Source organism: Cherax quadricarinatus, chromosome 32 (genome assembly GCF_038502225.1).
Source record: "Cherax quadricarinatus isolate ZL_2023a chromosome 32, ASM3850222v1, whole genome shotgun sequence".
Taxonomy (NCBI): Eukaryota; Metazoa; Arthropoda; class Malacostraca; order Decapoda; family Parastacidae; genus Cherax; species Cherax quadricarinatus.
Window position 1 is genome coordinate 18,433,924 of NC_091323.1, and position 16,544 is coordinate 18,450,467.

The window sequence follows — 16,544 nt, forward strand, 5'->3', positions numbered from 1 at the left end:
CAGATGGGTCTATGAAAAGTGCGGTGAATCATAGAACTGACGAAGGAGGAGTCTTTGCAGACAAAGAACTTTGTCCATGGAAGCAAAGAGGGGAATGTATGAGAGTATAGCTATACCAATGCTCTTATATGGGTGCGAAGCATGGGTGGTGAATGTTGCAACAAGGAGAAGGCTGGAGGCAGTGTAGATGTCATTTCTGAGGGCAATGTGTGGTGTGAATATAATGCAGAGAATTTGTAGTTTGCAAATTAAGAGGAGGTGCAGGATTACCTAAACTATTATCCAGAGGGTTGAGGAGGGGTTGTTGAGGTGGTTCAGACATGCAGAGAGGATGGAACAAAATAGAATGATTTTGAGAGTGTATAAATCTGTAGTGGAGGGAAGGTGGGGTAGAGAATGACCTAGGAAAAGGTTGGAGGGAGGGGGTAAAGTAAGTTTTGTGGTGATTGGGACTGGAAATGTAGGGCTGCATTTTGGAGTTTTCATCACAGATTAATTAGTATGCCTTTTAGATATTTTAGACATATTTTATGATTGTTATTAAAAGATACACTAGTCTCTCTAAATTTCTTGATTTTGACAGTTTTTAGGTTTTTCTTACAAATGCTTAATAATAGCAGAACATTTGAGTTTTTTTTTTTTCAGGCCATTTGCATGTGTTTGTTTCAATACCCTTCCAGAATGTGAAACAGAAAAGTTCCATATTTCTTGATTTGCATAAACATACCACATGTACCAAATGTTCATATACAAAAATTATAAATTGTCAAAAAAGGACTGATAAAAAGAAGCAGGATTTATGAGCTGTCTCTTAAATAATGTATGGCCAAAATCTACATTCCTTGATTGACATAAGAAAATGAGCATAATACACATGCACTGAGTAGTCACTTAAATAAATGAATTGCAGTTGGATCTGAAAAATAAATTAGAAAATAAATTAAGCACTCAGTTATAAAGACTTCAGGTAGTGGTTTTTGTGGCTTCTGAGATTGTTCATATCTTTACAAATGTATCTACTTCATATGGAGGATTAGAGCACTACATATTCTAGAATAGTTTCAAACAAATGTGTTTATCCACATCATTAATCTAAACCACTGTTTCTGCTTTTTTAAAGTGCTGCCAGCTGTTGTAAAATTGATATACAGTAGGGCCCCAGTTATACAGCAGGTTAGGTTCCAGGCTATCACCAGAAAGCTGAAAGCCATTTTTTCCCATTTATAAATGCATATAAATGCCAGACAACAAGTTTACAATAACTTATATTAAGTTAGTAATAGAACTAGGCATTAAAAAACACAATAAAAGGTAAAATACATACACAGCACATTCATTACTTACCTTAAAATATTTGTAGTCTTAATGTAGGGTGAGAGGTGAGGAGTACTTTTGTAGGAAGTCATGTGTAGGTAGCCCTGGCTCCCCGTCAGAGGCCAAATTTCAGAGTGTGCACCAGGGTCCAAGAATTTTCAAAAAATAATATTGTTATTTTTTCTTAAGAAATGGTAGAGAATCTTTTTCTGAAGGTAATAAAACAAAAACTACGAAATTTGATGGAAAATTGACGAAATTATGCTCTCATGAGTTTTGATGTGTCGGCAGTATTTACGCATTGGCGATTTTGCTGACTTTGGCTCCCATTTTAGGCCAATTACAGTATTCCAGTCAACCAAATTCTTAGCTATTTCACTAGTATTACTTCTATTCTATCGATTGAGCACAAGAAATCGCCAAGTCAACTGTTTCAACAACAAAATAAAGTGACTGGAAATTGGTAATTTGGCCAATTTAACGCAAAGTTCAAAATATTCCACTTTCAAAATAGGATCCAGAATAAACAATACAGAATAAACACATACTCTAACTTGAGCCTCACTATCCTCGTAAAAACTCTTCACTGCTTTCAGTAACCTACCTCCTACACCATACACCTGCAACATCTGCCACATTGCCCCCCTATCCACCCTGTCATACGCCTTTTCCAAATCCATAAATGCCACAAAGACCTCTTTAGCCTTATCTAAATACTGTTCACTTATATGTTTCACTGTAAAAGTGAACAGTATTTAGATAAGGCTAAAGAGGTCTTTGTGGCATTTATGGATTTGGAAAAGGCGTATGACAGGGTGGATAGGGGGGCAATGTGGCAGATGTTGCAGGTGTATGGTGTAGGAGGTAGGTTACTGAAAGCAGTGAAGAGTTTTTATGAGGATAGTGAGGCTCAAGTTAGAGTATGTAGGAAAGATGGAAATTATTTCCCAGTAAAAGTAGGCCTTAGACAAGGATGTGTGATGTCACCGTGGTTGTTTAATATACAGTGGACCCCCGCATAGCGAACGCCTTGCATAGCGAACAATCCGCATAGCGAACGCTTTGTTCGCTAAAATTTTGCCCCGCATAGTGGACAAAAACCCGCTCAGCGACCTTCGTCCGAGACGCGTCCAATGTGCGGCCTCAGCCAGCCTCACATGTGCCGCCCGTCCCATTGTTTACCAGCCAGCCTCCGCGGTAACATTCAAGCATACACTCGGAATATTTCGTATTATTACAGTGTTTTCGGTGCTGTTTCTGGAAAATAAGTGACCATGGGCCCCAAGAAAGCTTCTAGTGCCAACCCTGTGGTAAAAAGGGTGAGAATTAGTATGGAAATTAAGAAAGATTTTGAAGGGTTTGGGGCTAACCCTGAGAAGCCTATGCCAGTTGTGGAATCCATTGTGCCTACTTCAAAAATTAAGGAAATGTGTGCACAGTGGGTTGAACTGCAAACCTTTATGGATGAAAATCACCCTGACACAGCTGTTGCAAGCCGTGCTGGTGACTATTTCAATGACAATGTTATGGCCCATTTTAGACAAATCGTAAAGGAACGGGAGGTACAGAGCTCTATGGACAGATTTGTTGTGCGACAGAGGTCCAGTGACTCTGAAGCTGGTCCTAGTGGCATTAAAAGAAGAAGGGAAGTAACCCCGGAAAAGGACTTGCTACCTCAAGTCCTAATGGAAGGGGATTCCCCTTCTAAACACTAACACTCTCTCTCCCCTCCTCCCATCCCATCAATCATCACCAGATCTTCAATAAAAGTAAGTGTCATGTAATTGTGCATGCCTTTTTCAGTTTGTGTGTACTAAAATTAACATTTTTTTGTGGTAAAAAAAATTTTTTTTCATACTTTTGGGTGTCTTGCACGGATTAATTTTATTTCCATTATTTCTTATGGGGAAAATTAATTCGCATAGCGAACATTTCGCATAATGACCAGCCCTCTTGCACGGATTAAGTTCGCTATGCGGGGGTCCACTGTATTTATAGATGGGGTTGTAAGAGAAGTAAATGCGAGGGTCTTGGCAAGAGGCGTGGAGTTGAAAAATAAAAAATCACACATAAAGTGGGAGTTGTCACAGCTGCTCTTTGCTGATGACACTGTGCTCTTGGGAGATTCTGAAGAGAAGTTGCAGAGATTGGTGGATGAATTTGGTAGGGTGTGCAAAAGAAGAAAATTAAAAGTGAATACAGGAAAGAGTAAGGCTATGAGGATAACAAAAACATTAGGTGATGAAAGATTGGATGTCAGATTGGAGGGAGAGAGTATGGAGGAGGTGAATGTATTCAGATATTTGGGAGTGGACGTGTCAGCGGATGGGTCTATGAAAGATGAGGCGAATCATAGAATTGAGGGGAAAAGGGTGAGTGGTGCACTTAGGAGTCTGTGGAGACAAAGAACTTTGTCCTTGGAGGCAAAGAGGGGAATGTATGAGAGTATAGTTTTACCAACGCTATTATATGGGTGTGAAGCATGGGTGATGAATGTTGCAGCGAGGAGAAGGCTGGAGGCAGTGGAGATGTCATGTCTGAGGGCAATGTGTGGTGTGAATATAATGCAGAGAATTCGTAGTTTGGAAGTTAGGAGGAGGTGCGGGATTACCAAAACTGTTGTCCAGAGGGCTGAGGAAGGGTTGTTGAGGTGGTTCGGACATGTAGAGAGAATGGAGCGAAACAGAGTGACTTCAAGAGTGTATCAGTCTGTAGTGGAAGGAAGGCGAGGTAGGGGTCAGCCTAGGAAAGGTTGGAGGGAGGGGGTAAAGAAGGTTTTGTGTGCGAGGGGCTTGGACTTCCAGCAGGCATGCGTGAGCGTGTTTGATAGGAGTGAATGGAGACAAATGGTTTTTAATACTTGACGTGCTGTTGGAGTGTGAGCAAAGTAACATTTATGAAGGGGTTCAGGGAAACTGGCAGGCCGGACTTGAGTCCTGGAGATGGGAAGTACAGTGCCTGCACTCTGAAGGAGGGGTGTTAATGTTGCAGTTTAAAAACTGTAGTGTAAAGCACCCTTCTGGCAAGACAGTGATGGAGTGAATGATGGTGAAGGTTTTTCTTTTTTGGGTCACCCTGCCTTGGTGGGAATCGGCCAGTGTGATAATAAATAAAAAATAATAAACAATGCAGGCATTCCTGGCACTAAACTAACATTTCCTCTGTTCATTAGTTATGTTTTCAGGCTTTACAAATGAATTCCATTTTGATTTTTTATTCACATAGTGAATTTTTATTCAAACCAAAAAATAGAAGATTTACTGTTATGCAATACTGTAATAATTGTATAAATAATATCACCTTCAAGGACCATAACATTGTATCAATCGCATCTGCTAGAAAAATGACAGGATGGAAAATGAGAACCTTCAAAACTAGGGAGGCCAAGCCCATGATGACACTCTTCAGGTCACTTGTTCTATCTAGGCTGGAATATTGCTGCACTCTAACAGCACCTTTCAAGGCAGGTGAAATTGCCGACCTAGAAAATGTACAGAGAACTTTCACGGCGCGCATAACGGAGATAAAACACCTCAATTACTGGGAGCGCTTGAGGTTTCTAAACCTGTATTCCCTGGAACGCAGGAGGGAGAGATACATGATTATATACACCTGGAAAATCCTAGAGGGACTAGTACCGAACTTGCACACGAAAATCACTCACTACGAAAGCAAAAGACTTGGCAGACGATGCACCATCCCCCCAATGAAAAGCAGGGGTGTCACTAGCACGTTAAGAGACCATACAATAAGTGTCAGGGGCCTGAGACTGTTCAACTGCCTCCCAGCACACATAAGGGGGATTACCAACAGACCCCTGGCAGTCTTCAAGCTGGCACTGGACAAGCACCTAAAGTCAGTTCCTGATCAGCTGGGCTGTGGCTCGTACGTTGGTTTGCGTGCAGCCAGCAGCAACAGCCTGGTTGATCAGGGGCTGATCCACCAGGAGGCCTGGTCACAGACCGGGCCGCGGGGGCGTTGACCCCCGAAACTCTCTCCAGGTAAACTCCAGGTAAACACTTGTGAATGTATATTAGACCCACCAGCTGTCATGTATTAGACCTGTGAGGTCATTTGTTTACTCTTGAACATTGGCAAAAATTTAACATTTCTGCTACTTTGAGCTCAGTTTCAAGCCATTTCCAGTAAAAAAAAAACAATCAAAATCATCTCTATTTCTGTAGTATATCTTCCATTCTATCAAATGAGACCATGAAATTGCAAATACAACTATAAAACACATCGGAAAAAACACTGCAAAGTCGCTGTTTTAATCGAGAATTATGGTCTCAGTTTTTTCCTCTCATTATGCACTGTGTGCTGCAGGATTTGTTTTATGTGGTGCACACATACCACATAGATGTATTCTCTCGTATCTAGGCCCAAATTTATTGCTTGCAGCTTATCAGAGTGAACTGAGCTCATGGCGTAGATCTACGGTTTGGACCCTGAACGTAAAGCCGTAGATCTACAGCACGGACCCTGAAAGGGTTAATGTATGATATTTAAAGCAGCCCAGAGAGATAAAATACAGATACAGTACACTCATTATTTACCTTAAAATATGTGTAGTCTTATGTAGGATGAGAGGTGAGTAGTGTTTATTTGTAGGAAGTCAGTGTAGGTAGCCAGTAGATGTAGGTAGCCTGGGCTACATAGTTATATGATATTTAATGTGGCACAGAGCCATATTATTACCATTGACATATCTTGTTCACTGAATTTAATCGTTTCTAACAACTACCTTTAGCTGCCATCATAAACGAGGGGAGAAGTAATAAATAATTCATGCTGAGAATTGTAAACAAAAGCTGAGTGGGGGAGTGACTAGGCCAAAGACAGATTCATACATGTTTTCTTTGGTGTACCAGAGAAAACGTAATGTTTTCCCTCTGCCTGGCATATAAACATAGCATATTTATGTGCTATGTAACGTGTTTCTTGTATAATTTTGAAGAAAATACCATGGATGGATTAATGAAAATGTCTATATTGACATAAAATAAGAGTTATAATATGCCGAAGAGTGATTATTATTACATAGTACAGTGGACCCCCGCATAACGATCACCTCCCAATGCGACCAATTATGTAAGTGTATTTATGTAAGTGCGTTTGTACGTGTATGTTTGGGGGTCTGAAATGGACTAATCTACTTCACAATATTCCTTATGGGAACAAATTCGGTCAGTACTGGCACCTGAACATACTTCTGGAATGAAAAAATATCGTTAACCGGGGGTCCACTGTACATGTATTACTATGGCATTAAGACTAGAGGGACACTCTTAGTGATTTTAATGTGTACCTACACGCCAGCATAGTGTCTAAGTATATTTAGGTACAGGTACACAAGTATTATTATCAGAACACATATAAAATATGCAATAACTTTAAAACACTTGAAATTTTGTAAAGTGTCCAGATATAATAGAGATATGTGCTCACGGAGAACGTAAACAAACCAGGTGGCGTGTGCCATATTTGAAAGACCACTCTCAGTATAGAAAGTTTTGGTTATAATTTGAAATCGTTGTGTTAACGGAATGCCATAAAGCGGGGCCCTACTGTATGTTCATATTATACTCTGTAGTTAATGTTGTTTAATTCTTCATAGAGTATGTATCTGGCTGCCAAGAATGGGGAACTTGATGAAGTGAGACAATATTTACAAGCTGGAAATGACATAAATGCAGCAGATGGGGATGGTTACACCTTGCTGTCTAGTGCATGTGTGGGAGGACAGCTAGCACTGGTGCGTTATTTGCACCAACAGCCATATCTCCATCGCAATACTCGAGATTGGGCTGGCGACACACCATTAATGCATGCTGCTATGATGGGCCACACTGATGTGGTGTATGAACTGATGACAACACCTCATCCAGTTAGTATATAGCATGTTGATTTACCAATGCATATTATATACAGTAGTATCATAATAGATGAAAACAATTTTGAGAATTAAATAATTTAAATACAATGCAGTAGTTCGACAGTCTTACCAATATTTAAAAATTTTTAGTAAGTGCCTTAATCTCACACCAGACAATTGGTACTGAATATTTTTAGTCTCAAAACATGGCAATCAAAGCTTTAATTTACTGTCTAACCAGTCACTTGTTAGTTACCTGGAAAATTGATTTTCTGAACACTTTTTGGAACTTCAGTTAAGACTTTACAGTAATTAAGACTTTTCAGTTCTCTTGGTTTTTATACATAATTTTATTTTCAGTGTCGCTTAAATGTGAAATCTGTGAACGACTATAATGAAAGTGCACTAACCTTGGCAATTTCAAATGAATATACGGAGGTGTCAAACATCATAAAGAGTGTACAGCTGCCACAGGTGAGTTGTTTTTTGTCTTGTTCTTTTTGTTGAGGTTTATAGTTGATGCTGTGTTGAGCCGTGATTCTTGGTGTATAGGGAAAAAAATATTGCCTAAATCTGGGCAGAAATTAGGAAGGGAACAAGCTTCCTTCTTGAAATTGAAATGGGCACATTCTTTCAAGTAAATCAGGTGGACCCATCTGCCTCAATCCCAGCAGAGCCAGATGCCCACACTCCACCTGAGTTAATAACCAGCTTTACCCCACAGTTGTAGAAACCTGCAAAAAAAAAAAAAAAAAAAAAGCTGATGATATAGCATCAACTGATTGCCTAGTAGGCAATGTATGAAGCTGATAGGGGACAAGAAGCAATGGTAAATAAATCAGAATACTCAGACCAAGGGTAGAGTAGGACACCTACTCTTTACCAAAGCTAGTTCAGAAATTGTTGTTTGCTTTGTGACTTTTTTCCTTCTAACCTTTTCAGGGTCTGTCCCGTAGATCTACAGCTTTGAAGCCAGGGTCCAAGCTGTAGATCTGCGCTATGAGCTCAGCTCACTCAAATAAGCAGTGAGTGGTAAATTTGGGCCTAGATATGAGAGAATACATCAATGTGGTAAGTGTGCACCACATAAAACAAATTCTGCAGCACGCAGTGCATAATGAGAGAAAAAAACTGCCACTGTAATTTTGGATTAAAACAGTGACTTTGCAGTGTTTTTTCCTATGTTTTTTACATTTGAATTTGTGATTTCTTGGTCTCATTTGATAGAATGGAAGATATATTACAGAAATAGAGATGATTTTGATTGTTTTTAGTACTGAAAATGGCTTGAAATTGAGCTCAAAGCAGAAATGTTAAATTTTTGCCAATGTTCAAGAGTAAACAAATGATGTGCATCTAATACGCATCACCTGGTGGGTCTAATATACATTCATAAATGTGTTGGTATTATTTATTCAATTATTACAATATTGCATAACAGTAAATCTTCCGTTTTTTGGTGTGAATAAAAATTCATTATGTGAATAAAAAATCAAAATGGAATTCTTTTGTAAAGCCTAAAAATGTAACTAATGAACAGAGGAAATGTTAGTTTAGTGCCAGGAATGCCTGTACAGTGGACCCTCAACCAGCGATGGCATCAATTAACGATAAATCTGACTAGCGATTCACTTAAATGCAAAAATTTTGCCTCGACTAGCGCTTAAAAACCCGACTAGTGCTTAAAAACCCGACCAACGCTTTTCGTTCCGTACCATAAGCATCCACTTTGGTCTGAGCGCGCCTCACTTGTCCCTTTGGTGCCAGTGTTTACAAGCCAGCCAGCCACCGCGGTCGCTTCCAAACATACAACTGGAACATTTCATATTATCACAACCTTTTTAGTGATTGCACCTGCAAAATAAGTCACCATGGGCCCCAAGAAAGCTTCTAGTGCCAACCCTACAGCAAAAAGGGTGAGAATTACTATGGAGATGAAGAAAGAGATCATTGATAAATATGAAAGTGGAGTGCGTATCTCTGAGCTGGTCAGGTTGTATAATACAGTGGACCCCCGCATAACGATATTAATCCGTTCATGAGAGCTCATTGTTATGCGAAATTATCGTTATGCGAATGAATTTTCCCCATAAGAAATAATGGAAATCAAATTAATCCGTGCAAGACGCCCCAAAGTATGAAAAAAAACATTTTTACCACATGAAATATTAATTTTAATACACACAAACTGAAAAAGGCATGCACAATTACATGACACTTACCTTTATTGAAGATCTGGTGATGATTGATGGGATGGGAGGAGGAGAGAGTCTTAGTGTTTAGAAGGGGAATCCCCTTCCATTAAGACTTGAGGTGTCAAGTCCTTTTCTGGGGTTACTTCCCTTCTTCTTTTAATGCCACTAGGACCAGCTTCAGAGTCACTGGACTTCTGTCGCACAACATATCTGTCCATAGAGGCCTGTACCTCTCGTTCCTTTATGACTTCCCTAAAGTGTTTCACAACATTGCCAGTGTAATAGTCACCAGCACGGCTTGCAATAGCTGTGTAAGGGTGATTTTCATCCATAAAGGTTTGCACTTTCAGCCACATTGCACAGATTTCCTTAATCTTTGTAGTAGGCAACTTCTTCAATTTCTCTCTCCCCTCCTCCGAACCAGTTTCCTCAGGTCTGGCCTCTTGCTGTTGAAGTTGATCTAGCAGCTCATCAGTGGTTAGTTCTTCATTGTCCTCCTCCACCAACTCTTCCACATCATCCCCACTAACCTCCAACCCCAAGGACTTCCCCAATGCCACAATTGATTCCTCAACTGGCATAGGATTCCTAGGGTTAGCCTCAAACCCTTCAAAATCCCTTTGGTCTACACATTCTGGCCACAGTTTCTTCCAAGCAGAGTTCAAGGTCCTCTTAGTCACTCCCTCCCAAGCCTTACCTATAAGGTTTACACAATTGAGGATATTAAAGTGCTCTCTCCAAAACTCTCTTAGAGTCAGTTGAGTTTCTGAGGTCACTACAAAGCACCTTTCAAACAGAGCTTTTGTGTACAGTTTTTTGAAGTTTGCAATAACCTGCTGGTCCATGGGCTGCAGGAGAGGAGTGGTATTAGGAGGCAAAAACTTCACCTTAATGAAGCTCATGTCCCCATAAAGTCGCTCTGCCACGTCTGTAGGATGACCAGGGGCATTGTCTAACACCAGGAGGCACTTAAGGTCTAATTTCTTTTCAGTTAGGTAATCTTTCACATTGGGGGCAAATGCATGGTGTAACCAGTCATACAAAAAGTCCCTAGTGACCCATGCCTTACTGTTTGCCCTCCACAGCACACACAAATTAGCCTTGAGGATATTCTTTTGCCTGAACGCTCTGGGAGTTTCTGAGTGATACACTAATAAAGGCTTCACTTTGCAATCACCATTAGCATTGGAACACATCAACAGAGTAAGCCTGTCTTTCATAGGCTTATGTCCTGGGAGTACCTTTTCCTCCTGAGTAATGTAGGTCCTGCTTGGCATTTTCTTCCAAAACAGGCCTGTTTCATCACAATTAAACACTTGTTCAGGTTTCAGTCCTTCACTGTCTATGTACTCCTTGAATTCCTGCACGTATTTTTCAGCTGCTTTGTGGTCCGAACTGGCAGCCTCACCATGCCTTATCACACTATGTATGCCACTACGCTTCTTAAATCTCTCAAACCAACCTTTGCTGGCCTTAAATTCACTCACATCATCACTAGTTGCAGGCATTTTTTTAATTAAATCCTGATGCAACTTCCTAGCCTTTTCACTTATGATCACTTGAGAGATACTATCTCCTGCTATCTGTTTTTCATTTATCCACACCAATAAGAGTCTCTCAACATCTTCCATCACTTGCGATCTCTGTTTCGAAAACACAGTTGAACCTTTGGCAAGAACAGCTTCCTTGATTGCCTTTTTGTTGCCCACAATAGTAGCGATGGTTGATTGGGGTTTATTATACAACCTGGCCAGCTCGGAGACACGCACTCCACTTTCATACTTATCAATGATCTCTTTCTTCATCTCTATAGTAATTCTCACCCTTATTGCTGTAGGGTTGGCACTAGAAGCTTTCTTGGGGCCCATGGTCACTTATTTTGCAGATAAAATCACCAAAAACACTGTAATAATATGAAATGTTCCGATTGTATGCTTGGATGTTACTGCGGAGGCAGGCTGGTAAACAATGCCACCGGCGGAACATGTGAGGCTGGCTAAGGCCGCACATTAGACGCGTCTCGGACAAACAGCGTTGAGCGGGTTTTTTAGCGGTATGCGAGGCAAAATCTTAGCGATAAAATGTATCGGTATGCGGATTTAATGTTATGTAAGGCCAACGGTATGCGGGGGTCCACTGTAAACCCCAATCAACCATCGCTACTATTGTGGGCAAGAAAACGGCAATCAAGGAAGCTGTTCTTGCCAAAGGTGCAACTATGTTTTCGAAACTGAGATCGCAAGTGATAGAAGATGTTGAGAGACTTTTATTGGTGTGGATAAACGAGAAACAGATAGCAGGAGACAGCATCTCTCAAGCGATCATATGTGAAAAGGCTAGGAAGTTGCATGGCGATTTAATTAAAAAAATGCCAGCAACTAGTGATGTGAGTGAATTTAAGGCCAGCAAAGGTTGGTTTGAGAGATTTAAGAAGCGTAGTGGCATTCATAGTGTGATAAGGCATGGTGAGGCTGCCAGTTCGGACCGCAAAGCGGCTGAAAAATATGTGCAGGACTTCAAGGAGTACAGAGACAGTGAAGGACTGAAACCTGAACAAGTGTTTAATTGTGACGAAACAGGCCTGTTTTGGAAGAAAATGCCAAGCAGGACGTACATTACTCAGGAGGAAAAGGCACTTCCAGGACATAAGCCTATGAAAGACAGGCTTACTTTGTTGATGTGTGCCAATGCTAGTGGTGATTGCAAAGTGAAGCCTTTATTGGTGTATCATTCTGAAACCCCCAGAGTGTTCAGGAAAAACAATGTCCTCAAGGCTAATTTGTGTGTGCTGTGGAGGGCAAACAGTAAGGCATGGGTCACTAGGGACTTTTTGTATGACTGGTTACACCATGCATTTGCCCCCGATGTGAAAAATTACCTAATTGAAAAGAAATTAGACCTTAAGTGCCTCCTGGTATTAGACAATGCCTCTGGTCATCCTACAGATGTGGCAGAGCAACTTTCTAGGGACATGAGCTTCATTAAGGTGAAGTTTTTGCCTCCTAATACCACTCTTCTCCTGCAGCCCATGGACCAGCAGGTTATTTCCAACTTCAAGAAACTGTACACAAAAGCTATGTTTGAAAGGTGCTTTGTAGTGACCTCAGAAACTCAACTGACTCTAAGAGAGTTTTGGAAAGATCATTTTCCCATCCTCAATTGTGTAAACATTATAGTTAAGGCTTGGGAGGAAGTGACTAAGAGGACATTGAACTCTGCTTGGAAAAAACTGTGGCCAGAATGTGTAGACAAAAGGGATTTTGAAGGGTTTGAGGCTAACCCTGAGAATCCTATGCCAGTTGAGGAATCCATTGTGGCATTGGGGAAGTCCTTGGGGTTGGAGGTTAGTGGGGATGATGTGGAAGAGTTGGTGGAGGAGGACAGTGAAGAACTAACCACTGATGAGCTGCTAGATCATCTTGAACAGCAAGAGGGCAGACCTGAGGAAACTGCTTCGGAGGAGGGGAGAGAGAAATTGAAGAAGTTGCCTACTTCTAAGATTAAGGAAATCTGTGCAATGTGGCTTAAAGTGCAAAGCTTTATGGATGATAATCACCCTGACACAGCTTCTGCAAGCCGTGTTGGCAACCTGTACACTGACAATGTTGTGAACCACTTTAGGAAAGTCATAAAGGAACGAGAGGTACAGGCCTCTATGGACAGATATGTTGTGCGACAGAAGTCCAGTGACTCTCAAGCTGGTCCTAGTGGCATTAAAAGAACAAGGTAAGTAACCCCAGAAAAGGACTTGCTGCCTCAAGTGCTAATGGAAGGGGATTCCCCTTCTAAACAGTAAGAAGATAACGCTCTCCCCTCCTCCCATCCCATCAATCATCACCAGATCTTCAATAAAGGTAAGTGTCATGTAACTGTGCATGTAATCTTCAGTTTGTGTGTATTAAAATTAATATTTCATGTGGTAAAAAAAAAATTTTTTCAATACTTTTGGGTGTCTTGCACGGATTAATTTGATTTCCATTATTTCTTATGGGGAAAATTAACTTGACTAACGATTATTTTGACTAACGATGAGCTCTCAGGAACGGATTAATATCGCTGGTTGAGGGTCCACTGTATTGTTTATTCTGGACCCTATTTTGAAATTGGAATATTTTGAACTTTGTGTTAAATTGGCCAAATTACCAATTTCCGATCACTTTACTGGGTAGATGAAACAGTTTACTGGGCAATTTATTGTGCTCAATTGATAAAATAGAAGTAATACTAATAAAATAGCTAAGAATTTGGTTGACTGGAAAAATGTAATTTGACTAAAATGGAAGTCAAATTCAGCAAAATTGCCGATGCGTAAATACTGCTGACACATCAAAATTCGCGAGAGTGTAATTTCGTAAGTTTTCCATCAAATTTTGTACTTTTTGTTTTAATACCTTCAGAAGAAGATTCTCTACCATTTCATAAGAAAAATAACAAAGTTTTTTTTTTTTTTTTTTTTAAATTCTTGGACCCTCTTAGATTTGGCTTCTGGACCCTCAAAGGGTTAAGACACAGAGGGTACAACATGTATGTTTCATTTTATTGAGATTTCTTTGATTGGGAACCTGCTCTCTCTGACACAAAGGGTATCAGTTTTTTTTTTTTTTTTGACTTGCTTCACCTATGAAAAAAAGGGTATCACAGGTGTGTTGTGTTTTGTTAGTCACTTGTTTCCTGTAGGATAGATGGGGTATTGCACGTGTTCTGTTTTACTGGGGGTTTATTCATTCTAGGACACAAGAGGTACCACATGTATCATTTTTTCCCAGAATATGTTATCCATTAAACATCTTTAATCCATCTTTCTAACTAAATGTCAGTATTTTACTGTGACTTAAGGCTATTCAGTAAAATAAAGGAAAGAAAAGAAATTTTATCCACATTACTGCATTTTTTTTTTCAACAGACTAGCCTTATCCCACCAAGGCAGGGTGACCTAAAAAGAAAAAGGAAAGTTTCTCTTTTTAAACTTAGTAATACAGTGGATCCCCGACTTATGATATTAATCCGTTCCTGAGAGCACATTGTAAGACAAAATTATCGTAAGTCGAATTAATTTCCCCATAAGAAATAATGGAAATAAAATTACTCCGTTCAAGACACCCAAAAGTATGAAAAAATTTTTTTTTACCACATGAAATATACATTTTCCTACACACAAAAAGAAGGATACATGCACAATATATATTGTGTATGTACTAAATGAAGAATAAATGACACCTTTATTGTAGATGTAGTGATGAGTGATGAGACACTGTGTCTTGGGAGTGCCTTTTCCTCCTGAGTAATGTAGGTCCTTTTTGGCATTTTCTTCCAGAACAGGCCTTAACACACTGTGTATGCCACTACAATTCTTAAATCTCTCAAACCAACCTTTGCAGGCCTTAAATTCACCAATATGAGCACTAGTTCCAGGCATTTTTTTCCTGTTCACCTAGGTGTTAGTCGACTGGTGTGAGTTGCATCCTGGGAGCCAAAATTAAAGACCCCAATGGAAATACGTTAGACAGTCCTCGATGATACACCGACTTTCTTGGGTTATCCTGGGTGGCTAACCCTCTGGGGTTAATTGTTTCTCGGTATTCTCGATAAGCCACACCAATAACAGTCTCTCCATATCTTTGAGTAGTACAGCTGACCATGGTACAGTAGCAGCAGCTGACAGTGCTACAGCAGCAGCAGTTGACGGTGCCACAGCAGCAGCAGCAGCTGACGGTGCTACAGCAGCAACAGCAACTGACAGTGCTACAGCAGCAACAGCAACTGACGGTGCTACAGCAGCAGCAGCTGACCGTGGAGTAGCAGCAGCTGACCGTGGTGCAGCAGCAGCTGACCGTGGTGCAGCAGCAGCTGACTGTGGTGCAGCAGCAGCTGACCGTGGTGCAGCAGCAACTGACCGTAGTGCAGCAGCAGCTGACCGTGGTGCAGCAGCAGCTGACTGTGGTGCAGCAGCAGCTGACTGTGGTGCAGCAGCAGCTGACCATGGTGCAGCAGCAGCTGACAGTGCTACAGCAGCAGTAGCTGATGGTGCTACAGCAGCAGCTGACGGTGCTACAGCAGCAGCTGATGGTGCTACAGTAGCAGCAGCAGCTGACAGTGCTACAGCAGCAGCAGCAGCTGACAGTGCTACAGCAGCAGCAGCAGCAGCAGCAGCAGCTGACAGTGGTACGATAGTATTTCGATAGTATTTCTCACCCCTTTTTATTGCAGGGTTGGCACTAGAAGCTTTCTTTAGGCCCATGGCGGCTTATTTAGCAGTTACAAGCACTAAAAACACTGCAATAATATAAAATTTATCGAATGTATGCGTGCAGCCATCTGCCCCGGCTTGTAAACAATGTCACACTAGCTCAGTTGAGGTGCTCAGGCCAGACGGACCAGATGGCTGTGTTCGGGACGAAAGATGTAAGTCAAGTTTTTCAACGTAGGTCAGGGTTAAATTTTTATACTGACAAGCATCGTAAGTCGGTTTTAACGTAGGTTGAGGACATCGTAAGTTGGGGGTCCACTGTATATACAGGAGAAGGGGTTACTAGCCCCTTGCTCCTGGCATTTTAGTCTCCTCTTACGACACTCATTGCTTACAGAGGATGAATTCTGTTCCACTTCCCCATGGAGATTAGAGGAAATATACAAGAACTAGTAAGAAAATAGAAGAAAACTCAGAGGGGTGTGTACATGCATGCTTGTACATGTATGTGTAGTGTGACCTAAGTGTTAGTAGAAGTAGCAAGATGTACCTAAAACCTTGAATGTTTGAGACAAAAGAAAGATACCAGCAATCCTACCATCATGTAAAACCATTATAGGTTTCCGTTTCACACTCACTTGGCAGAATGGTAGTACCTCTCTAGGTGGTTGCTGTCTACCAACCTACTACCTAAGATTACTGCCCTTATTAGTATTAAATATTTGTTTACAGTTCTGGCCATCATCCACTATGGTAGTGTGGCCCAAAAAGATTTAGCATTAAATCTTCATTTTTCTCTCATAGGCAGTTCTTTTATGATAGTGAGGGGGCCATTGATTCAAGAAATTGAACATGACCTTCCCCTCCTTGGATTGAACCTGTTTGCTTCCTATTACATCGGGTATTGTATTTCTTCTACTGGTTTAGCAACCTTTGTTGAATCCTTGGGCATACCTCCTCTTTGTTTTCTTCC

At 40.8% G+C, this 16,544-nt stretch overlaps 1 protein-coding gene across 35 annotated transcripts in view; it reads left to right on the forward strand.

Moving 5' to 3' along the window:
* Positions 1–16,544, forward strand: part of LOC128690307 (osteoclast-stimulating factor 1) — an 81,806-nt gene that overhangs the window by 46,981 nt on the left and 18,281 nt on the right. For all 35 annotated transcript variants that reach the window (XM_053778957.2, XM_053778968.2, XM_053778934.2 and 32 more), the window contains 2 exons: positions 6,932–7,201; positions 7,550–7,663. In XM_053778957.2, coding sequence (XP_053634932.1) covers positions 6,932–7,201; positions 7,550–7,663 — 384 coding nt within the window. The remainder of the gene's footprint in view (positions 1–6,931; positions 7,202–7,549; positions 7,664–16,544) is intronic.